This window comes from Harpia harpyja, chromosome 19 (assembly GCF_026419915.1).
Source record: "Harpia harpyja isolate bHarHar1 chromosome 19, bHarHar1 primary haplotype, whole genome shotgun sequence".
Lineage (NCBI taxonomy): Eukaryota > Metazoa > Chordata > Aves > Accipitriformes > Accipitridae > Harpia > Harpia harpyja.
In genome coordinates, this window is record NC_068958.1 from 6,491,196 (window position 1) to 6,514,770 (window position 23,575).

Consider the following 23,575-nt stretch of genomic DNA (forward strand, 5'->3'; position numbering starts at 1 on the left):
GTAAGTCTGGGTGAGGATATTTACAATTCCATTTTAATATGCAGTGTTGGTGAGTAGTGTGTGTGTGTGTCTCTAGCTGAGAGAAAAACCCTGACTAGCTTCTGGACAGCTTCTCCGTTACCCGTTAGTCCTGTTCATTGGAAATAGCCTCTTTGAGGAGCCATGACGATTTGCAGTTGTACAGCTCATAGTAGGTGACATCTGGCTGATAATTTCATTTGAAGCAGCTATAGAGAGATTTTATTTTTTTCCCTAAGGTCAGATTTTTTTAACAATTTCGGTTGTTCTTTGCCAGCGCTAATTAACATCCCTGTCAATTCAGGACAAATCAGTACTGTTTATGAAACAGTCTGCTAATCTTTGCATTTTCGGGAAATAATGAATAGGAGGGGGTGTTGGTCTGGCTCTAACTTTGATTTATCTTACGCAGTATTAGCATTGCTAACTTTAAATAGAAACAGCACAACCCAATGAGTGAGTGAAGGCTGGAAACTGAAGCCAAGCTGAGCAGTTAACTGGGAAGAAAATAAAATGAGCTTTACACGTGCTGGCTGTGTCACTGAATGTGTCGGAGTGTACGGGTGCTGTTGTGTACTTTGGCCATCCAGGAGGGTGGAGATGTGCCACTGGCAGCATCAAAGGCTGCGGCCCCGCGCCAGTGAAGGTGAAGCTGTGGGGCGCGGGTGCGGTACGCGGGCCCTGCGTCACCGGAGGAAGAGCCAATTCCCCTTTCCGTGGGCTGAGAGGTGACGCATGCATCACAAGGTGAGAGCGTGGGGCAGATACGGCAGAGTACTCGTCATCTGTGCATCACAGCTCAGCTGCATCCAAATGATCTGTCTGTTCGTGAGGCCGTAGTCTGGGCATGAGAGAAGTCAGTGGAAGAGGAGCAGCGCATGTAAACGAACTCCCCAGTACTCCCAGAAGACTGGGGGCAGGGAGCAGATAATCTAAATACTGAGGTCAGCTCCATCAGTCCAATGCATGAACAGTCCTTTCATCTGCCCTTCCTTGCAATCAGCAAGGGACCTGATAAAATAAGGGGAAAATGAAGTGATTTGCAAAAAGAACTGATAAAAGAGTTCAGCCATGAAATGTAGTTTATATTGGCCAGGGGTCCCAAAGCTAGCTGCGTCTGAGACGTGTGCTCAGAAATACTGTAGCTGCCTACTGCAGGAGTCCGAGAAAAGCAGTGCTGCACTCAGATTTCAAATGGAATATAGATGGAGAACTAAGCTTTGAGTGTTTTAACGGACAGAGTGTAACAAAAAGCACAATTATGGTTTTGCCAGAGCAGCACTAGAGCTATTTGTCTAGACACTGAATAATCCCCTCCCTAGGGGCGGGGGTTCGTTAATGTCTCCTGGAACGTTTTGAGCTGTTCTGCAGTTGCTGAGGTGACGGGTTTGTTTGCGAGATGCAAGTTTTGACGGTTGATTTCAAGTTGCTAAAGAGCAAGCTGCATGTTCTTACTAACCCAACCCAAGCTCTATTTCTTCAGATATTTCAGGCTTCAGCTAACACAGTGTCATTCACCGCTCTGGCAGAGAACTGTGCTCGTCCTCCAGCCCCTCAGCCTCAGGCAGCACTCATCGCCTGCCGTGTTCAGCAACTCTTATTAATTCACAGTGGCAGAACATGGTACCAGGCTGGCAAGAGCAGAGTGTTTCCTGGGGCCTCGGTAGCAAAGCTGCTTTCACGTAAGTGTTAGCGGAGAAGTGGATTATATCAGTAAGGACATTTTAGCCACGCAACAGAGCAACAGCAAACTTTCCTCTAGAAATCTAGAACAGGTCAATGAAACTTCAGCAACTTCCCTTGCAAGTTACTTTCATAGCAACGATGGTCATGAATAGCACACACTTCCAGACAACATGGGATTTCTGAGACAAACTCAGCTGAAATTGGTTAAATGAAACATGAAGAGGAAGTCGTTGTAAGCAGAAACTGAAAGGAGCAGGCGCCCTCCTCTGAACGAGCGCAGTATGATTTAGTGGACTTAGGCTACCAAAGCTCGCTGCTGCTCAGAAGGGTCTGTTACTGCAAGGCTTCTTGGCAGCAGGAAGTTTGGATTTTTGAAATTTTAAAAATTTTTTTCTTCACTAACAGTGTAAGCTCCCTGTAAGCTGTCAGACCCTCTCGCCACACAAGGCAGGCAGCAGTCAGCAACGTGTTGAATGCACATGTATTTATTGTAACACATTTTCAGCACAAAGTATAACACTTAAGCACAGGAGTGTATTACAATCTGTACAGCATCCTCTGAATGGCACGGACAACACAGACATGCAGCCCTACAGGCTCTGCAGCAGACTGGAAGGCAGCTGCAGTGGCTAACAACGACAGCTTAGAACAACGAGAAATCCCAACAGTGGCTCATTCTCTGACCTCCCCTTGGGCCTGGCTGGGTATATACAAGCGTCCGATAATTTTACTATCCTGTTTAACATGCTGAACAATTCATAGACACTTTTTTAAATAAGAAGTTGCTGTTTGCAGCAAACATTTGGTCTAAAAAAAAATCTGAAGGCCACATTTTTCTTTTGAAATTCTCCTGTCCTACACCCTTTCCCACTTTCTAATGCTAAGTAAGTCAAAGAGCAGCCTCCCCCCCCCCCCATGTGAGGCTCTCAAGAGGTCCCAGCCCCATGCTGAGCCTGGTACCACCAAGGCCAGACTCGATGCTGTGGAATCATTCAGGTTCCAGCACCATGAACACACAGTTTGGTTCCTCAGCCCATGAGAAGCCACCCCTGCCTTGCTCTGCTTCCATTAAATTGCACTCAAACACTTACAAAGATTTCACTATTGCCTTTCTGGCTTACGAGATGAATGAAGAACTTTTAAGAATAGCCCTGCTGAGAAAAGTAGTGTTTAGCCTTTTTTGTCTTTGTTCCTCTCTCCACTGCCTGCTAGCAGATGCTCCTCAGCTGCATTAGTGGCAGTAGATTGGGGAGCAAGTTATTTCTGTTCATTAAATGAGCCACTGTATACACAAGCGACATCTGTGTTGAGAAGCTGGAATGACCTCAGTACACAGGTAGGGGCTTGTTTGCAGAAAGCAGCTCATTCCTAAAAAACTGCTTCAACAGCCAGGGGCCAGCTCAGCCAGGCCCCTTCCCCAGCACTGAATTACCGCCCTGTCGGAGGGTGACGCATCTGAACAGGCTCTGGGCGAACAAACGGGCTCCTCCTTCTCATCCTTCACACCCCCTTTGCTTCTCGTGCCAGACGTGGGGACAGATCCAGGCTTACAGCAGGGTCAGTCCAGAATGGGGTTATGAACCAAGTCCTAAAGCTTGCGTCAGAGTTGTCCTGTGTCGCACTCCAACGAAACCTGCCCGTTAACAGCTCTATGTTTAAGCTGTTCGTGTACCACTCCTGTGAGTTAACCACCTGGAAAGGCTGCATCCCACAGCTACAAAAGCTACCGGGAGCTTCCGCGGAAAGAGTACAGTGGGAAGCCATTGGGAAGGAGGACTCATCTTCCAGCTTTGTTCTCTGAAAATGTGCCGAATGCATGAAATCAGATACAAGGAGAAAAAAATTCTGCAGGACCGTGAAGGTGTGGCTTTAGGGGCTAGGGGAGAAAGAAATGGCCTCTTTCAAAATTTCTTAGTTGACTGCAACTGATTTGCAAGAATTGGATAAAAAGCAAAACTAGGAAGTTGTGACAGCTGTGCATCACCAGCACAAAACTACTGGGAGACCTTGTGGCTTTAGTCAGCTTCAGAAAAGAGGTTTCTCTAGTTGCAACACTGCCCGCTGGAAACATAAATAATGTTTCATTATCTTTATACATTTGAGTTAAAAATAAGTGCCAAAAGCAAAACCTGCAAAGGAGCAGAGAAACTCAGTTCACTGGGGGCAAGCTGGGAGCGCCGGTTTCTTGTAAGCAAACAAAAGGGAGAGGGCCTGGGTCAAAACATGTCCTAGTGAAGTTTGGCTGCAGTCTCCTACCACGGCATTATCCAGAGATGAATTACACAGAAGCTGATTTTCTCCCAGTCTTGCTCAGCACCACCCCTATATTCAAAGCCACACGAAAGGACGGCAGAGAAAACCTGCCTTCCCCAGAAGCGGTGGTGGGAGCTGCACGCACCTTCGAGTACCAGACAACGGAAGGTTTGACTCCTCAGGACTCCCCAGCCTTCCATCCCCACACGGATGTATCTGTGCCATACCTTCCCTGCCCCATCCTGCACAGATCACACAGCCCGCGTCTCTGCTTCAATCTTCTGCTCCCCATGTAGGTTTTCCAATTCTTGGACCTGGGCCACATTCTGCCTGATGGCAATCTCGGGGCCCCCTCCGTACAGCGTGCTTAAATAAATCCACGTCTCCTCAGAAATCTGCCCATAGTCAGCACCTGAAAAGGACAACGGCAGTGATCAGACGTGCAGCCGGTAGGCCCGGGCTCCGTGCAGCTCTTGGAGGGAAAGGGCTGGTGCACCGCAACGCGAGGCCGTCCTCTCCAACCGCCTCCCCCCGCACAGGCTCGCCCCCAGGAGCAGCGAGGCACGAGTGGTTCCTACAGCTGCAGGGTCCAGACCCACCGGAGCCCCCACCCCGCTGGCAGCTCTGCTCTGCACAGCGGTAGCCGCGGCTGTAGCCACAGCGGTGGCCACCAGCCCTCCGCAGTGCCGCCTGCTGCTGGAAGCCACCAGGGCTCCACGGCCTATCTGACCCCCTCTCATACGCAGCAGCGATGAGCTCTCAGACCCCGGGGCCTCCACGCAGCAGTCCCAGGCAGTTGGGGTTGCACTGCCTGGGAGAGACTAAAAACCCCCCTCCACGCTGTCCTGGGAGGGGCAACTCAAGGCGATCAAAGCAGGGAAAGCAAAGAACTTTTTGCCATAAAGGTTACAGAGGAGGAGAAAAGCAGAAAGGGTTGCTTTCAGAGGTAACTGAGATGCAAACGCAATCTTTATCTGCTTGGCAGGAGAGCCCAGCGAGGACAGCACAAGCAATGTTATTTCACAAGCTGGACCACAGCAGATGCTGAGGAAAGACCAAGTCAAGAGCAACACAAGATCAAAGCTACAACACAAAGGGTGGCAAAGGGGAACGGTGGAAGGGGCCTGGGGAACAGAAACAGCAGGAGATGGGGGGCTGCAGGCTTCACTATAACCAGTCACATCAGCAGAACTGTCATCCTCTGCAACGCCATCTCGCTCTGTGACCACTTCACTATGGACAGCTAGATCCAGTGGAACATTCTCCTTTTAGGAACACTACAAGACAGCAAGCACAAGCCTTACCCTGCTTAACTTGCACGTGGCCACCTGCTTTCGTGAGTGCAATCTTGCTGTTGTCAATTGGTCCGGGAGGCTCTGTAAGAGGAAAACAATCATGTCAAAAACCATTCTGTTTTCCACATTGCCACCAGGTTCAGCTTATCTCCCAAGCTAGTTCTCTTGTTATTTCTGCTCTGCCCTTGGGGACCTGCCGGCAGTCCGAGTGGCTGGTGTCCGAACTCTGTTCAGCCTCAAGTCATACCAGTCAGGTGCAGTGCTCACTGAGGACCTAGCAGATAGACAGACTTGTTTCCACCCACCTCTCATCCCCAACAGGTTCCAGAGGTCTCTGGCTTCTTACCATTATCCTTCCCCTTGACAAAGGCTTCCCACTCACGGAACCACTGCATGCTGATGCAGTAGATGACGCTTGGAGACTCCTCTGCCTGGAAAGCCTTGTTCAGCTGGGAAAGCAGAGAACAGAGACATGCAGGAAGGATTTAGTCACTCCTGAGATCTGGGGGAGCCCCTTCCGTTAACTGTAAGGCAGCTTTGCCATTCTTCAGAAGATCTCCATGTAATTCCACCACCTTCCTCACAACCTGTTGCTGTTCAGTAGAGCAGGCAACAGACTAGGATGGTTTCAAACTTTGTGTCTGCATGCAGCCACGCACAGCATTATCGTGTTCAAGCTGCTCTTCCCCATGCTGCTAGCACTGGGGAACCCCAAGATCAATCTCCCAGCCGATCATGTTCTGGAAAACAGGCAAGAGTTTTCCACTAACTGTCTGTGACAGGTCTCCATTTCCCACCTCTGCCCTTTGCTGTTGCTTCCAGATGCTTCCCATACGAACCTTGATGAAGGTGTCGATTTCGATTCTCCTGCGTTTGGCAAGTGCTTCAATCTCCACTTGGCAAATCGAGCACACATACAGATGGTTCACAGCAGGGCCGCCCCCAAACCTGAGCACAGGAAGAGAGGGAGGGGAATAGAGAACTGCGGGAGAATGGAAATGCTTCCCAGCCCTGCCTCCTACAGAGATGGATTTTTATACTACTACAGATGCTGGTGAAGGAGAGGCATCTGCAGCCATTTTCTGAATGGAGCGTACTGCCTTTACTCAACACAGTGAGGGTCACAATATTGCTCTGGGACAATGCATTGATATAGCTCATTTTGGTTTAAATTAGAAGGCTCTGCAAATACAAGTCTTTTCCAGTCCGCACCAAGACTGCATACCTTTTAAGGTGCCCTGGCAAGGGATTATGTCTTGGGCACTGCCCAAGGTGTGAAACAAAACCAAAACTCATTGGAAAGAAGAATGAAATGGCCATATTCACCTGTTGTAGAGATACTCCCACACGTTCTGGGGCAGAATCACAACCAGGTCATCAATGTAGTGATATTTATTAGGAGGGATCCCTGTGGAGGAAAGGCAAAGAGGCACAGTTAACCAGGGAACTCATTATTGCTGGGTAAAGACACAAAAAAAGCCCAACCTCCCTTGCTGAAAACTCCCCGATTCCAGAATCTGCTTCCTCTGCTAATGGAAGACAGGCAAGAGTTCATTAATTGTGGAGGTTTCTCAATTCATGGCCTCACTTGATTAGAAAGTGCTTCATTTCCAATTGGAGATTTATAAACACGAGGGCTCCCCAGCACGACAGATGAAGAAGCAGAATAGTAAAACGTGGTATCAGCTCTCTTAAGTAGCGCGTGCTCCATTCTCCAAACAAACACTGAAGGCCAACCTTGCTGATAGGGTAACACGGATAAATCCTGTCTTATCTGCTTTCTACAGGTTTGTTTTTCAAAACAAAGAGATAACGGAAAACTGTTGTTTCGCAGCACTACACATCCCTCTGGGCCTCTGACCAGCAGGACAATGGGGTAATTGTCTTGTCTCTCCCTGAGCGGGCTGGAGTTTCTGCCACAGAAGCAGATCATACCACAGTATACACTGTATCAGGATGACCGCTGGAGCTTTTTTTCTGCATTTGTTAATGCACCAGGAAGCATAAAGGTACAGCTGAGAGTTGCTATTCCCAGGTCCAGCAGCACTGCCTTACCTCCATGAGAGCAGAGAAAGGTGTGATTGGTGATGGGACCAGGCTCAGCAAAGGTGTTGAATTTATTAAGCCACTCTCGAGAGATGTAGAACTGCAGTAAACTGTGCTCCTTCATGCTGGCAAGGGACACAACTTTCTGACGCTCTCGCACAGCTTCTTCACTGCTCTTCCTTAAGTAGGGAAAGAAGAAAATTAATCTATTCCTGAAAACTTGGTTTGCTAAATGCATTTCTAGGTATTCTCCAACCAGCAAGGGACTGCTGCATGCAGGGCACAGCTCACCTGTAGAACAAGACGTAGGCTTCTGCATTCTGTACCACGGTCTCATGGACTTCAGTGACATACTGGTCATCAAACTCATACCACTGGCCATTGATCACATTCTGGCAGTAGGCTATATAATGCCCACCTGTAACAAAGAAAACATGACACTGCTGGGATTTGGAGTGCAGACAAAAGTCAGGCCTGGGATAATGTCAGCAGCACAAACAGGATTAGCTGCTGGCAGAGAATGGAGAGAGAGACAAAAAAAAAAAAAAAAAAAAAAAAAAAAAAAGGCTTAATTCCTGTTCAGGCAAGCTTTGCAGGAGCAGGGGAGCCTGGCACTGTCACGCTGATTTGCCTTTCTTGGAAAGGGCCTCCAGAGAGACTGAACATCGGGAAAGGGTTGAGCCAACCCAGTGGTGAGGCTGAAATAGCTGCAGGGGATCTGTCAGAAGCTGCTCGGTTCACTTTTCAAAGGGCAGAGGCTGAGGAAGCCTGGGAATGGAGGGGGCAGGCCTTACACTGCACTTCATCCCAGAAGAAGTGTTGGCTAGTCCTGGAATGCACTTCTGCTTTGCTCATGCTCATCTCATTCCTGTTCACCTCTGCCTGTACTCACGGAAGAAGGACTTACTGCCTGCTGTGCCATGGTGACAGATGACTGACAGGAGATCATAGGTGGTGATCTGGGAGACACACTCCTTGGCTAGAAAAGGTCGCAGATCCAGCCCTTCCAAGGGGAAGGAGACATGACTGTTGATCTTGAAGGAATACATCACCTCATGCCGGAACCGTTTCAAGTGGATGCAAAGAATCTAAAAGACCAAGGACAGAGAACACCAAAGCGCACTTTTGTCGTGGGTATTCTGATAAAATAGCACATCTCTGTGCGTCCAATCTTTGCAAGAGTTCTTCGCCTGTTAGTCATGAATGCTGCTGGCTCATCAGCTTAGAATGGGGAAGTCTCTTCTGATCTAGATACAGGACTTTGCCACCAAAACAAACTGCTATTTCTGTTCTACCTCTAGCCTCCTTACCTCCTCAGTGGCTGCTAAAAGAAAATGAGGAAACAAGGTGCTTCTACTCACCTCTGGCAGCCGGAGGACTTTGCAGTACTTTACTCCATTCCGCAATCTGAGGGAGAAAAAGAAACTAGCTGTGAGAAATCTCTAAAGCAAAGGGATGCCAAAAGGCAAGGCTGGGTCTTGCTCGCTTTGAAATCCAAGACAAATCCTGAATTCCAGCAGCAACAAATTCAGGCTCTTTGCAGTATCCTTCCCAAATGAAGCATGACATAAGCAGTTTGTCATGCCTCTTCTTTCTAATACAATAGCTCCATTACTGCCAAGCCACCCCGCTGTTCATATCCTTCTCCCTTTCTTTCCCCCCCCATAGCCAGCACTTTTCCTATCTGCGATCAGTGACCTCTCAAGACCAGAGCTCTAATATAAGGCAAGGCAGATTTTACATGGCACTCAGCAGAAGAAATGTCCAGGCAGAAAGCATAGCAAAATGTTTGATAGCAGTACAGAGAAATAAAGTTCCAGAAATAGAACAGAATACAGATAATGCAAACTTACTTTTTACACCGTTCACAACTGTACATGTTGTCCCCTGTAGACAAAGAGAAGAAAGCCATTACGCAGTTACTCAGAGCACACAACACCAATATGGCTACATTTCCATCCAGTGCAGAGAAACCAAGTTAAGCAACCTCTTGGGGAAGCCAGGGTGAGAAGAGATCAAAACACTTCTCATAATAAGTGTAGGCAAGCAGAGAATGCAATCAACTAGTAGAAAAGTATGCAATTGCCCACCAACACAAGTGAATACAGCAAATTGTTTGAGTCCTCTAGAGCTTAAGGAATCGATGGAGAAAGCAAAGAAACTAAGGCAGCTAAGGAGCCACAGCATTCATAACCAACCAACAGCTACGTCTGCTCCTGGCTGAGGATACTCTCACCCAGATTTCCCATCCCTGAGCAGGTGGGAAAACTCACTTCTGCTCAGAGATGCTGAACTGCCAAGTTTTGGTACCGCCAGTCTGTAAGTGAAACACTGAGGCAGGCTTTCCAGGAGATTTAATCCGCCTCCAAAATGCGTAAGAAATACTCCTCCATGCGGTTTTCCTTGTTTCGTGCTGTCAGACCCCACTGAAGAAAACTCACCCTTCAACTCATCTGCTGCAAAAAAGGCAGCAAGACAATCCTCCAGCGTCACAACAGGACCCCAAAACCAGCTAGGGATACAGGACACCACAAATCTGCAGAAGAGAGGGGATTAAGAGAAAGAGTTATACATAAAATAGCTGGATGCTTTGGCATACAAAACCCCAAATGGATGATGGGTTTCCTTCCAGTTGTAGGTCCTAAGCTCATCACACATCCCAGAGGAGCAGGGAAAGCATGATTTCTCTCAGCTGATGTTCCTGCTGCGGTTGCTCAAACTGGAAACGATTTGGAAAATTACACCAGGAATTAATTTGCTCTGGAGTGCAAGACTGAGCTAAAGGCAGGAGTAAGTGAGGGATTATCAGATGCACAAGAGATCTCAAGGTGTATAACAGAACTAGAGGAACAGTAGCAACTGGTTTACATGAAAAGGCTCAAAGACCTGTGAGGTACCACATACTGTTGTCCAAGGAATGGTTACAACTGACCTTCTGCTGTAAACACCACTTGTTAGGGATAGCTGCCTTTCAGCACTGCAGGGCAAACCCCAGAAATAAGAGGCCCTGCATAGGGAACACACCTCCGGATATACTCCATGATGAAAGCAATCCAGCCTTGTGAGGCATAGTTGTCCCCACATGCCCCTGTCTTAGCTGGCACATTTTGGTAGATGGCAGAGTGCAGCTTGGCCAAGTCCTCCTTCCCTGGGATTGGGAGTGACAGGTCCTGGAATGTCTCCACTGTCGTAGAAACCTGGAAATATCCAAGAGGAAGAGGTCTGGGTTTCCTGTGCGTGTAATGGAGCTGGGACCTGACCTTCATCACCTTTTATCACTGTTTCGATTTTGTCTAGGCTAGAAACCTGAGCTGGCAAGTAAGAGCAACTTGCTCTGGCTAATTATTCTTCACTGCTGTCAGCAGGATGACTTTTATCATGGTTTTTGTAGCACTAGAATCAGTTTTCTGATATGAATGTGATATTGCTAGGCTAACTCAGTACACAGATAAGCAAACAGAACTCTACAGAGAAATACAACTTCTTGGCATGGCAGGTTTCTCACACCTCCCCCACCATCCACTATTGTCACTTTAGCAGGCCTACTGCATCCCACAGTGTTTGGAAATACGAGCGCCATTTCCTAAGAAGAGATCTACAAGCTAGAAGACTGTGTGCTCTTTGACTGACAGCCACCAGGAGACTCACTCTGTCGCAGGTGAGGCACTGCACCAGGCTGAGAATGGAGCCATCGAAGATGTCAGAAATCACACTGCGATAACGAAGTTCTTTCTTCTTTTTCCCAGAAGCCTGCATCTGGGCTGAAAGACAGACAAGGAAGCCCCATCATGTAGCAACTCCTTCCCAGTCTCCTGTCTCAGTAGAGTCACACAGCCGCAAAAGAACATAGGACAAATGCTGCCCTGCATGTTCAGACATCACTTGCGTGCCAGTGAGACAGTGGAGCCCATTGTAAACTGACATAAGAACACTGCTGCTTCGCGTGGTACTAGAAAGGGGGAGGTAGCCAACTGAACCAACACAAACGTGCCAGCTCTCAGCAGGCAGAAATTGTCTTACTGGAAATCCTGTTTCCATCCTCTTACTACATGTTTAGAAGCCTGGCCCTGCCACAGACAGTCCCTGCTTTTCTGAGGTCTTGCAACATTTTGCTCTAAGCTTTACACTTTACTCCCTCTCCCCCGTGACCTGCCTGTGTACTTTGTCCTTTTTTTTTTTTCCCTCTCTCTGACATTCACCATGTGTTCCCCAGGTCTCTTGCACTGGAGAGGACTCTCCACAGCAGGAACTGGCCAAACACGCAGTTTTGTTTAATAACGAACCCTCTTCCCCACGCACACGTGCATGGAGACAGAGTGCTTTTTATCCAGCCAGAACATCTGTGGCTGTGCTGACCTCAGCCAAGGGGCTGGGACACAGCTGAGGAAAGGATGCCATTATTGAACAGCTGTAGGGACAGTGGTATAAGCACATGCCATTGTATTTGCAGACTATGCAATGCTGAGGGATTTCAATTTGCTACTTGCTTGGGATGAAGAGACCAGTTTGATAACAACAGAAGCCAGGCTCTACTCTCAAGCCTAACAATGCTCCCAGCACTGGACTGACATCTGCAGCCTTAATTCTATTATTGTGAGCCCAAGATGTCTAAGAGGCAGGAAGCTCTCTCTCGGTAACATCATCTTACAGTTCTTTGGCCCACGTGCTATGAAAGTCAAGTCTGGCAGACAAATGTTTACACATCTCCATGCTCCCCTAAAGGGACAAAGCTTGTGCCTGGGACTTCATAGCCATTTTATTAATAACAAACACAGCGTGCAGATGCAGACATGGATATCATTTCAGGCTCCAATACAAGAGCATACTAGAACATCTATTGTGCCCAGAGCTTGACTTTACCTGCAAGTTTACTGTAGTCTTTGCCTAGTACTATTTTAAGAAGGCACTGATGTCCAGGGAAATCAGCACTTCTTACAACTGTTAATCAAGAATCATGATGGATTCCTTCTCTCTTCTGTAAATGAACCCCTCCTCCTCTACATGCTCCCCTCTGCCTCCTGTCACATGCTCTTTGCACTACCTTTCTTGAGTACGTAGGAAGGTCCAAGCCTGGCAGGACTAGAGCGAGGAGGACTGCTAGAGAGTTTGGAGTGCATTTCATGATGGACTGGACTGCAGGGGCGTGAGGAGCAGCGCACGTAGGCATCATTGTCAGGTTCTGTTTGGGAAAATGGAGAGGGAGAAGAGCACTGGTGAAAACGGCAGTTATGAAAGGCAATCCTGTTGCAGTCAGTGTCAGCCCAGCTCTGTGTTCCAGCACAGCATCTTTCCCAATACGCACAGTTCAGTGTCTATTAACTGTCCTGCTTGCACAGGTTGGCAGATACAGCTCCCTCAGTGCATGGATAGGAGTGCACACAGAGCTATACTGAACAGCTAATAATTACATATAAAAAAAACCAACCCACCATTTTTCACGCTTATGACTAATTAGGTTTTACAGCTTGCTCCTGTATCCCTAATCCACATAAACAGCATTGCTGTCTTCAGTGCCAGTTGGCAGAGTAAGACTCTTACATAAAGAAGTGTTGAAAGATCGTATATGTTCAGTTTGAGGTGACTCCACACCTACGTCTTAACTGCTGCTCTTTTCTTTTCCCTAAGACATAGAAATACACAAACTGTGCCTCTCCCTTTTCTCTCCACGAAGCCCACAGTCCAACATTAACAAATACCTTCTTCCATGCCTTTTCCACAGCTAGTATTTCCCCAGGCCAGGCTATCAGATAAAGCAATGTACACATAAAAAACCTTTTTCTTAAATTAGGAAAAGGCACAAATACAGTGCTTGCAGGTTTGGCAGAGGCAGCTATCACTGTCTTCGGGATGTAGTCTTTACTCAGCTCCATAGCACGTTAGCCTGGCTAAGCACCTCTCTGGCTCACGTATTACACTTTCTTACAGAAGCAATTGTGCACAAAGGCAGAACTACTGCCAGGGACACTGAGGAAAAGCTTGAAGGCAATATCTCTTGAAACCCATAGAAGGAACACTCACACTGTGTGTTGTTTGCCACTGCAATGCAACACTGTCCCCGTGTAGGATGACAACATGTCTTCTCACAAATAACACTACTGGAAGAGGTGTATACCTGGTGTCCTACACGGGCTCGCAGGACGGGGAGCTGGCAGCATCTCAGGTGAGGCTCTACCATCAACTGGCATCATAGTAGTATCAACATCTGCATCCTCATCCACCTGCTCCGAGTTGCTGCGCCGATGGCCACAGGAGAACTTTCTGTCCTTCATCCTCTCTTTCTCAGAGATCCCTCTCCCTGCTTCATCCTGGATCAACAACTCCGTCTCTGCCAGGGAGCTGCTGCCCATGCCCCCTGTGGTCCGACTTTGACCATCTCCTTCACCCCTGTCACTGCTTGAGTCACAGGAGAGGAACTCATCCTCTGAAGGACTTCGGTCACCGTCTCGCTTGTCGTCCTGGTCACTGGTATCCAAATCCCTCGTCTCTGCAACAATTGGTTCCTTCAGTTCTTCATGAAGCTGATCCATCAGACACCGCAGGAACTCCTGAGTGTCCTGAAAACCAGGAGTAATTCCATGTTAGTATCCACCCAGAAACGGGGAAATGAGAGGAGCAAAAGAGGAGATGGCTCCATTCTCAGCCTCTTTCAATGCTGCCCACAAAGGTTAGCCACCTCTGCAACACAAACAGACCCTACTAAAGCAGAGAGAGTACTGTGGCACTGTACCAAGAAGCCTGTCTGCTACATAAATGTTTTAACTCCTAAATGATAAAAGGCCCAATTTTTATCTGAACATCTTCAGCTGAAAGACACTGAAAAGCCAGACAGCAGCTGCAGCATGCAAACCATGAGCTTATTTATCACAGGTTTACCACTGATAAGAGGTGAGAGACAAGGAGAAATGTAATGAAGACAGCAGGCCATAGAGAATAGACTCCTATCCACAAACAAATTTCATGAACACTCACTTCTGCTCACGGCAATCCCTCTCTTAAAGAGGGCAGATTAAAATCTTTAATAAGTAGGGAATGGAACCAGAAACCAAAGACTAATTCAATCTAGGTGCAAGCTCCTACATTCATAATACATGGTAAAAAAGCTGATACATTGGCTTCAAAGGACCTGCTGAAAACTGACTTGGTATTTTGACGACTCCAGAAAGTTAATTATGATGTTTCTGTTATTTTATGGAAGTTTGGCTTTTAGCCTGCTCTGTCTTCCTTTCAACTTTTATCTCTTTACAGCTGAGAGTTTTCCAATCCAACATACTTCACATCAAAGATAAATATAGAAGTTATTTCATTAATCATTATTTTTATCCTCTGTTTTGATTTCCTGTCAGTATCACAGTTTCGATGTACTGTCACTTCTCTTGTAAATTTTCTAATCATAGTTTGATGTTTACATTTTTTTCTAAAGAACAAACACAAGAGATACGTTGATAAAAACTTCAAAGAAAAAAAGGTTACTAGCTTTAAAGAAGATTTAGTTTGCTGTAATTTCCCAGAAAAAGAACATAGAACATTCATATCTTTAACTTTTTAGTACAGATTTATCCAGGTTTCTCAGCTCTGACGTGACTAAATAATACCTGACTCTCATACAGCATGTATCAATAGATCTCAAAGCCCTTTATAAAGGAGGTGACCATCATAATTTCAGAGGTGAGAAAGCTGACACAGGAAAATGCACTGATTTGGTATCAGCAAGCCAGAGGCAGAGCCTGGAAGAGAACCCAGGTCTCCTAAATCCCACCCAAGTGCTCTGTCAGACAACTAATACTGACACAAAATGGGCATGACCCCTGAGCTCAAGCTCTTCCTTCTGAACACAAACACCACCGCTGCAGGAAGAAAAATCCCACCATCTTTGGAATAATGGCATGTTTTTGTTGAGGCCCCCCCACCTGCTGTGCATAGCCTCGGAACATGGGGTTGACGAGTTTAATTCCATGGGATAGACTGCTTGGAACAACATAACTCGGGCTGTTTAGATATGAAAAAAAAAAAAAAAAATAGTTAGTTTGCTTATCAGGCCTGGAGCCAGTTTGTCTAATAAGGCATAGAACAGGGTGTGGTAACTAGTTAACGAGGACAGAAGGTAATCATGGACCTGCAAAACCTGGGCATATACTTCTCTATTTGCTGGATGACATACAAATTAAGAGACAGAAAACATCTCGCAATCATTTCAGTCTATCCTTCCAGAGAGACCCTTCCCTAGAGCATATTTAACTTAAAGCTCTGTCCACACTTTGAATTGTCTCAAGTGATTCTTTCCAGAGCAGAGTTTTGCAATTAGTTACTTGGTTTGATTTTGCAGCACCATGTCTGTCTCAAAATCTGGGTGGACTGACCACCCAGTAAATGAGGTAAATCGAAACCAATATTAAGATGATATTATATTGTTTCAAAGTCTACAGCCTTCTCTTCCAGAAAGACACAGGTCACTTTTGCTCTGTATCTTACATATCCCTTGTTAACAACTAATATGAAACAAACATGCAATGCCATTTAAATTCCTAGTTTGATTTTTTTCAATTAATTGCACAGAGTAGACATCTTCAGATTTAAACAGAGCTGCATTATTTTACACTGTCCTTTGAACTGGTCTAGAATTTGAACCAATAGCAAACATTTCCCAAAATGTCACCTGCATTTTCCACTGTCTTCAGTAAAAATCTCTGTATCGTTTTTTCCATCCAAATCGTCAATCCCTCTGCTAATCAATAGCAGTGCAATTAAGTGCTGGTCAGTCCATGCAAAATACTCAGAAATGGCCAAGAATATTCCCTTACTCCATCATTTTTTCTTCATTGCCAACAGGGAAGCTATATAAAAAAAAAAATCTCTTCCTTTTTAAAGTTATAACATTAAGAATGTATTCTTTTCACTGACATCAACATGCCCATTTTATCACCAGTAGCAGCATACGGGATCTCCTAGATATGGGGGAATCCTCGCATACCCATCTATGTAACGTTTGAACTGACTGCCTTAGACAATGCACTTATCTCTGAAGATCCAATTTCCTCTTTGCTGATGCCAGACTTCAGAACTAACGTAACTACGAAACCTGTCCAGATTAGATTAGGAAGTGACCCAGATTAGATTAGGGAGTGACCACTCACCGTTTCTTATGCCAAACCTCAGACACCAACTTCTGGTAACTTTTGCACAGTGCTGGTTTCTTATCTGTACGGACCAGTCCACCACACTCGAGAAAAAACTGTGTGAGAGGTGGGCTACAAGAAAAAAAGAGAAAAATTCAGTGCACAGAAATTTCTCCTCTGCTTCTACTTAAGGGTTTATCAAAACTTAAATGCATGCCCTTTCAAAAGCATGCTTAAGATACTGTTTTTAAATCAAGGGAAGAAGTGATTCCAGATGCAGACTTGACTCCTAACTTCAAACAAATGAAAAAGGCTGATCTGAATCTGTTCCCGGTACACAGAAGAAATCATGGAATTAGTTCTCAGCATGATGGCTAGAAAATATTTTAGGATATGGGTTCTTAGAATTATATCACTGGGGAGAATAGAGAGATGTGACATGCCTTCCCATGCGATAAATATATTTCCGTCACAACAGAAATGATGAAGTTTTACTTCAAGCACTCATTTAAACATGAGTCTTGTATGTAGCCACAAGTTGGCTATTCACTCAGTTTACTGCTGTAAAATTTCTGTTGCCCTAAACAAACACTTAAATTTTTCTGCACCTAGCCTGGCTGATTTCTCTTTGCAAGGCTCATGAAGGTCTCAGAGCAGAGGTGCCGCTTTCGATATTTAGTGAAGTCTAGTAAAGACTCTACTGAAAGGCCCTAATGCCTACCAGTTAGAGAGAGCCTGAAGTGCTGCATTCATGTAGCAGGAGTTCCCAAGATTTTTCATTCCAGTAAGGCCTAAAGCACAAACAAGAGAGGCATGAAACACTTTCCAGATGTGCTGCTTTCTACATTTCTCCCCAAAGGAGAGGGAATTCAGCCCTTTCTAGGTAGTCTCCACACTCTGCTCCTAGGAACCTCTCAGTGCAGGTCCTACAGATTGCAGAGTTACCCTCACAGCACTTTCATCAGCTCGTTGCAGAGTTACCTCTTGGTTTCAAATCGTCATCCTCTGATTCAGATTCGCCTTCATCAGCCACTGCAATTGGAACAGCTTTCAAAGGGTGAGCAGGCAATGGAGAATCCTAGATTAAAGACAGAAAAATAAGCATCAGTGAGAGGCCTCCTCTAAAAGACGAGTTGTGAGAGATACTATTTTACACATAAATCAAGCCAGCCTTTAAAAAAAGGACACCGGAGAGAGAAGAACCAGTTGCACTGCCTACCCTTCTCACTAATGCAAGGAGGGAGTGGAAATAGTACCATTACTGCTTCCAGTACACATGATAAGAGAGGCATCAGGAATATGCAGCAGTGTCACAAGTACATGTGTTTCTGGTCTGACAGCTAAAATTTCCATGGGCCATGCATTGAAAATGAAGATGTGACAGCTGTTGTGGTTCCTCCCAGAAACAGATGCCCCATGGAAGAGGCCAGGAAAGGTTAAAAATAAAGTCAGAATGGATAGTGAAGTCATCCAGAAGTCTTCTTGCTGGGACATCCTGTAAGGCAAGGTTATTGGTCCTCTGGCTACAGGTAGCCACATTCAGTGAAAGAGTTCCTATCACAGGAAAAACCGGGACAACAGTGGAAACCTCTTGGCTAATTTTGCAACAGGAAAACAAAAACCCTGCCAAGCGTTCAACCCTGCCACGTTGTGACACAGACCCACCGGTTCAGTGAACTTTACTGGTGGTGACTGTGCATGCGTTGCCAGCCGCTGGTCCAAGAACACCTCCTTTTCACAAGCGTAACACCAGACACGGAAAGTGGTCAGATTCACCGTCAGGTTGTGCTTTTTGGCCTAAAAATAAAAGGTGAAGTAATGAATCTCATTTGACAGCTGGCTCAAGTTGAAGCACTGGACTACTAGAACAGGGTAGAGGAGGATTTGGTAATGGGAAAAATCCAACTCTATCTGTCTTAAGATGGACAGCAGAGAAAAGCTCACCTGTGCATGAAGTGTGCTGTGGTCAGCAAAGGACTCCCCACAACCAACATAAGGACAACCAATCTAGTGAGAGAAAAGAGGAAAAGTACAATGGGCACAACAAATTAGACTCTTCATAAAACAGTCTGCAACTCCAGTCCCACCAGCAGCTGCAAATTCAGAATTGATCTTGCCAGTTTTCTAACCTGCTTTTTATTCAGGGCCCAGAATAAGACAGAAAATAGGAATTGTTTAAGAAAGAAAACCTGGAACCAGGTTTGCACCCACATAAAGGCTCCATTCCAAGGCAATTGCTCCAATGGGCAGCTCATCTGAGCAGTCTCGAAATGTCTGGGCATTCCAGTGTAAAAATAAACTGGCCCTGCCCGCCCGCATGCCCCTTGTCATTCCTTTCCGCCTCGCTACCCTGAGCAACGTCTTTTGAGGTCTCACACTTGCAGCCTCCTGTCACAGTTGCCAGCAGAGGCAGGACCCAGCTGACAGTCAATGCTGGGCATTTTATTCATTCCTATTGGGACTACCAGGGGGCAATCACCTATGAGGAGTGAACTGTTACCTCTTGGCATATTCTGACAGCATTAGCCTTTAATCTAGGGAGTCTCTTCCTTGGAATCCATCAAAAAATGGTGGATAGCTCTACTGTGAATGCCCTCTTTGCTTCCCGCTTTTTTTTTCTTTTCAGTACAATACTTTTTTTTTTTGAAATTATATTAAAGCGAAGTCCCACCATATCATGCACACAAATAGCAAGCCATTTTTACCTGAAGACAAGCCCAGAGATTTGGTCCCACAGCTCCACAAGACTGGCAAGTTCCCTGCATATTCATGATAAAAGAAGGTTTGTTTGCTTGTTTGGTTTTTAAGCAACCTAGTCCTTCAAAAGTGGGAAACTTCTCTGTAAGACAGGCCTCGCCAACCTGCAGCTCACAGTATTTCATTTCTTAATACCACACTTCCAATTAAATATACGCTTTGCAGCGTTTTAGCTAAGTGATACATTTGAGCAGGATAAAATGACAGTAAGAAATAGATCAGATGGGGTCGACAAAGGCTTACTTTATGGGACATGTGCAGGGTACATCAGCATTGGAAGAAGAGTTTCTGCCTCTCCTCTATGGAGACAGGCAGCATTTTCTTTAAAAAGCAAACATGCAAACCCATGCACAATAGCTAAAAGGGAAAGGAAAGGACTGACAACCAGAAGACCCTGTACCTTGGATTTGAGCAGCAGATCATCCCTGGTCACCTCTCCTATGGAATCCAGGTGAGGACAGATGTCTCTTGTATCCCCCATTTTCACCAACGCTCACCTGCGAGGGGGTGTTTTCCTAAGACAAGAAAGGATACTTCCTTTCAGCTACATGTCAGATTTGCTCTCACAGATTGTAAGAAGATAAATTAGCATGTTTTGTGTATTAGAGATTACAATACCCATCTTTAAGGTTCAGAGATCAAAACAAATCTAAATCTGGACTCAGTCATATTAGCTAGCACAGTTCTGACCCATTGTTGAGTGGCTGCATTGTGGTTTCGTAGGTAAGCAAGCAAGGCAATGGGGAGGAGAAGGAAACACGTGAATAAAGCTAATAATCTGTACAACGAGGAATGTGCGTTCAGAAATGTAGGGAGGTGGTCAGTAGACAGGCCTAGCTTCAGCAGCACAGCTGCCGACTCGGTTTCAGGTATGGGGATGGATTTGCTGTAGCCTCAAAATGAAAACGGCAGTACAGTGACCCACTGACCACCCTGTTCTTAAACTCCCAGACTGTCTGGATCATGTAGCATCTCTGAATGATGCAGAGTCCTATGGCAATAAATAAAAACTGCCATTAACTCATACATGCTTTACATACATAACTTAACTGGTCTTGTCTACCATGAATACTCCATGAACGTAACTAGACTGATAAGTCACACTTTCCACCCTAGAAACTGGGTGTTCTGTGCTAGCTCAGCAGGTAGGGTGGGAAAACAAACGTGGTGATCTGAACTGAATTCCTCTTGCCGAACATACACACGCAGCATGAAGAGATACAAATCTAAGTAGCTTGGTTGCATGAAACTTAGATTAAAAGTGAAAGGGTGCTGCAGCCCAAGACACAAGTAGTTAGTATATGGTGTCTAGGGGCTTCATGCTACCCATACTGTGCTGATCTAAATCTAACACTTAGTTATTATACTACTTTATCAAACATTAAAAATATGATTACTGTTGTAAATGAAGCTGGGCAAGAGGGAATTAGACTTAAATGATCTGTAACACTGATAACCAGTCTTCAGTCTCTGAGAAATTTACCATTTGATAGGTAGATATTTAACAATATGAGCCACATAACTCTCAAAGACTGTACAAAATGTAACAACACTGTTCCACCCAGCTCATACATCCAAGCACCGCAAGTACAGAGGATTTCATAGCTGCATGCTTACGAGCACAATAAACAATTTAATGGTGGTCACGGTTGTGTAAAAGACTTCAAACATGTCTCAGTAACATGCAGCTACAAAAGAGAGATGAGAAGAGTTTGTGTTTCTTAAGCATAGTTTACATAATTTAAGTAACCTCACTTGCGGCTGTTAAAGAAAAAATAGAAGTGATATTAACAACACAGATCAGAATCCAAAATATTACTATTGGCTGTAAACAAAGCAGATATGAAAAGCCCACATCATTATAAAAAAGAAGTGGAAAATTCTGATTAAGTTAATGACTCCAGCAGCATGGTTGCTAGCCTCTGTTGTTTTCACATTTTGAGGACATTTGAAAGAACTCCCAGTGTTATCTGGTCTGAATCACTGACAGTGGGGAGAAAAGGAAAAAAAAAAAAAAGAAAGATAAACAAATACCATATCAGCAACACTTATCTTGGGAGAGGAAAAGCTTGCCTAGCACCTTGCCTTGGCAGAAGACAAACCTCAAGGATAATTTTATAACAATGTTTTTCTAGCAGTCTTTGGAATAAACTGAATAAACTGAACTGGAGGAGCAAAGCAAAACTGGAGGGAAAAGAAATCATATTTGCATGCCAGAAAACACAACAGCGGTTGTAACCAGTCTCTCAGTAACCTGTGAAGAGATGCTTGACAAACAACTGAGCAAATTCATGCAGCTTCACAGAGAAGCAAAATAGTATCATGTAACATGTTAATTTAAAACACAAGTGACAAGACTGCACTATCTTTGACTAACACATAAAACTGGGACACTTTCAGGCTCTGAGTCCCTTCATCAAAACCAGCCCCTTTTCCCAAATGCATCAGCTGGTCCAATTAAAAAAAAGTATCAATGCCGTGTTTGCTAGTTCACCTTCCTTGATTTCTTGTCCCTTTCCCAGAAGAAGCTTCCCAGAAAACCTAATGAACAAAATACTGTTTTAAAATTAACTCCAGATCCCTTCATCTTCACCAGCTTCAGCTAACTGGGAACCAGTTTTGGAGCACGTACGTTAAGTACAGTCTTGTGGATGTAGATGGTTTTAGTGCATTCCCTGGCACCACCTCTCTACTCAAAATTAAAACCATGCCTCTAAACTTTCCGGCACTGGGATGCTGATCTTCCCACCTAGGGCTTCCCTTTTTGAACAAAACAGGGAAGACCTCGTTTTCGCCTCTCAGCCCTGACTAAATGCATCAGAAAAGGTTTGAGTCGTAACTGTTCAGAAGGAAGTATTCAATCCCTACCTGCCCACGACTCTGCCCTAAGAGCTTTAGCTGGCAACACAGCTCTCAAATGCTGCTCAGGAAACTAGGAATTTAATAAAAGCACTGCCAGAAAGCTTAACTGTGCTTGTCAAAATGTACTGTGTATGATGGGAAAAGAAGTTACCTTAAAACAAGTCCTTCAGCCTGTCTTTCTCAAGCACCACTGTGGAAGAACAGTATACGAACATGTCAGAACAATTCCGCGGTAACTGCAACCTACTTTCAGTTGCTTAAATTGCTGCCAAACCCGCTGTCTCTGCCTTCTATAGTAACACGTTTCTCGGGGTTTTGGGTTTTGTTTTTTTTGCTTAAAACAACTGTGTGGTTTTGTACCAAAGCTAGAGCCAGCTGTCAAGAATTTCAGATACGTGCAGATTCACGGTCTGCGGAGTAACCGGTTGTATGAATAAAAGAAATCCTAGCACTGCTCATCTGCAAAACAACTACCAGGTCTGCTCGCTCATCTTGCATAACCTACCAAGATAAAAGGAGTATCTGCAGTTGTTCTTAGTGACATTTTATACTTGAGATACTGAAGAAAGAAATATTTACTGAACTGCCTAGCTGACAAGGATGAACCAGAAACCAGGCACTTCTGACTCTTAGCTCGACATTTGCACCACATCACGTATTGGAAAGCCAGGCGTTTTATGTAGAACAGGCAAAGGAGACCAGGTATTAACACAGATTTATTACTGGAGGACACAACACGACGACACACCTAGAGATTTAGCTTTTAAGAAAAAAAAAAACACCTTCGGGAACTCCCCCCTCACCCCGCTACGTTGCTCCTCAAGCACAGCGGACCCCCAAACCACAGGTCCTCTCCTAACAGACGCTACAGCTGTTAAGCGTGAGTGAAGTTGAATATAAATATGCCCGCACGCCGCTGGATTCGGGCAGGACCAGTCACCGGCCGCCCCGCAGGGTCCCACTCCGAGGGTCGCGGGAGCGCAGAGGCCGCTGTCGCCCCGGGGAGGGCACCAGGCCCTGGGGGGCTGCAGGGCCGCCCCGCTGCCCGGGCACCGCGGGATCTCGGGGCGGCGGCGGCGGCGGGGGGGGGGGGGGGGGGGGGGGGGCGGGCCGGAGCCCCCTCCGACCGCTGCTGCTGCATCATGCCCGGCCCGGCCGCCCTCCCCACAACACCGCGTCCGAGGCGGAGCGGCCGGGACGGGCCCCGGCCCGAGGCCCAACCGCCCCCCCGGCCCCGACCCCAGCCCGGCCGCCGCCCCCGGCCCGCGGCCCTCTCTCACCTGCGGGATGCTCGGGGCGCCGCCGCCCCCGCCCCGCCGCGGGGCTGCGCCTCAGGCCGGGCCGCCGGGTAGGCCGCGCCCTGCGGCCCGGCGCGGGGAAGGGCCGCGGCGCCCCGAGCAGCGCGGGGAGGCGGCGGCGGCGGCGGAGCGGCGGGCGCCGCGCAGGCCGGGGGAGGGAAGGGGAGGGAAGGGGCGGAGGCCGGGCCGCGGCGGGGCGGGGAGGGGAGGAGGCGGGCGGCGGGGAGGCCGTTGCCCAGGGCTCCCC

At 46.4% G+C, this 23,575-nt stretch overlaps 1 protein-coding gene across 5 annotated transcripts; it reads right to left on the reverse strand.

Moving 5' to 3' along the window:
* Positions 1 to 235: 235 nt before the first annotated feature.
* Positions 236 to 23,457, reverse strand: USP20 (ubiquitin specific peptidase 20). Of its 5 annotated transcripts, none has more exons than XM_052815544.1 (25): positions 23,311 to 23,457; positions 19,569 to 19,683; positions 19,117 to 19,170; positions 18,356 to 18,418; positions 18,077 to 18,208; positions 17,393 to 17,489; positions 17,133 to 17,202; positions 16,430 to 16,543; positions 15,206 to 15,284; positions 13,411 to 13,852; positions 12,340 to 12,477; positions 10,947 to 11,059; positions 10,323 to 10,495; positions 9,740 to 9,834; positions 9,152 to 9,185; positions 8,660 to 8,705; positions 8,206 to 8,386; positions 7,590 to 7,716; positions 7,308 to 7,477; positions 6,579 to 6,660; positions 6,092 to 6,200; positions 5,599 to 5,701; positions 5,262 to 5,333; positions 4,185 to 4,369; positions 236 to 1,029 (listed from the first exon to the last, which is right to left on the reverse strand). In XM_052815544.1, exons 2-24 carry the CDS (start codon positions 19,647 to 19,649, stop codon positions 4,209 to 4,211), a joined length of 2,736 nt encoding a protein of 911 aa, XP_052671504.1. In that variant the 5' UTR covers positions 19,650 to 19,683; positions 23,311 to 23,457; the 3' UTR covers positions 236 to 1,029; positions 4,185 to 4,208. The 5 variants fall into 5 exon arrangements, with proteins under 5 accessions (XP_052671504.1, XP_052671506.1, XP_052671503.1 ...); XM_052815546.1 differs by lacking the exon at positions 236 to 1,029 and adding an exon at positions 2,172 to 3,501; XM_052815543.1 differs by lacking the exon at positions 236 to 1,029 and adding an exon at positions 22,182 to 22,220 and having other exon boundaries at positions 2,172 to 4,369.
* Positions 23,458 to 23,575: the final 118 nt, after the last annotated feature.

What these genes read in the sequence shown, in the direction of transcription:
- USP20 (XM_052815544.1), bottom strand. Translation starts at nt 19,649, where the DNA reads ATGGGGGATACAAGAGACATCTGTCCTCACCTGGATTCCATAGGAGAG. An exon ending in TGACGATTTGAAACCAAGAG is followed by an intron (nt 17,203 to 17,392) that starts GTAACTCTGCAA and finishes TTTGTGCTTTAG; the next exon opens with GCCTTACTGGAATGAAAAAT. An exon ending in GCCTACGTCTTGTTCTACAG is followed by an intron (nt 7,478 to 7,589) that starts GTGAGCTGTGCC and finishes TCCCTACTTAAG; the next exon opens with GAAGAGCAGTGAAGAAGCTG.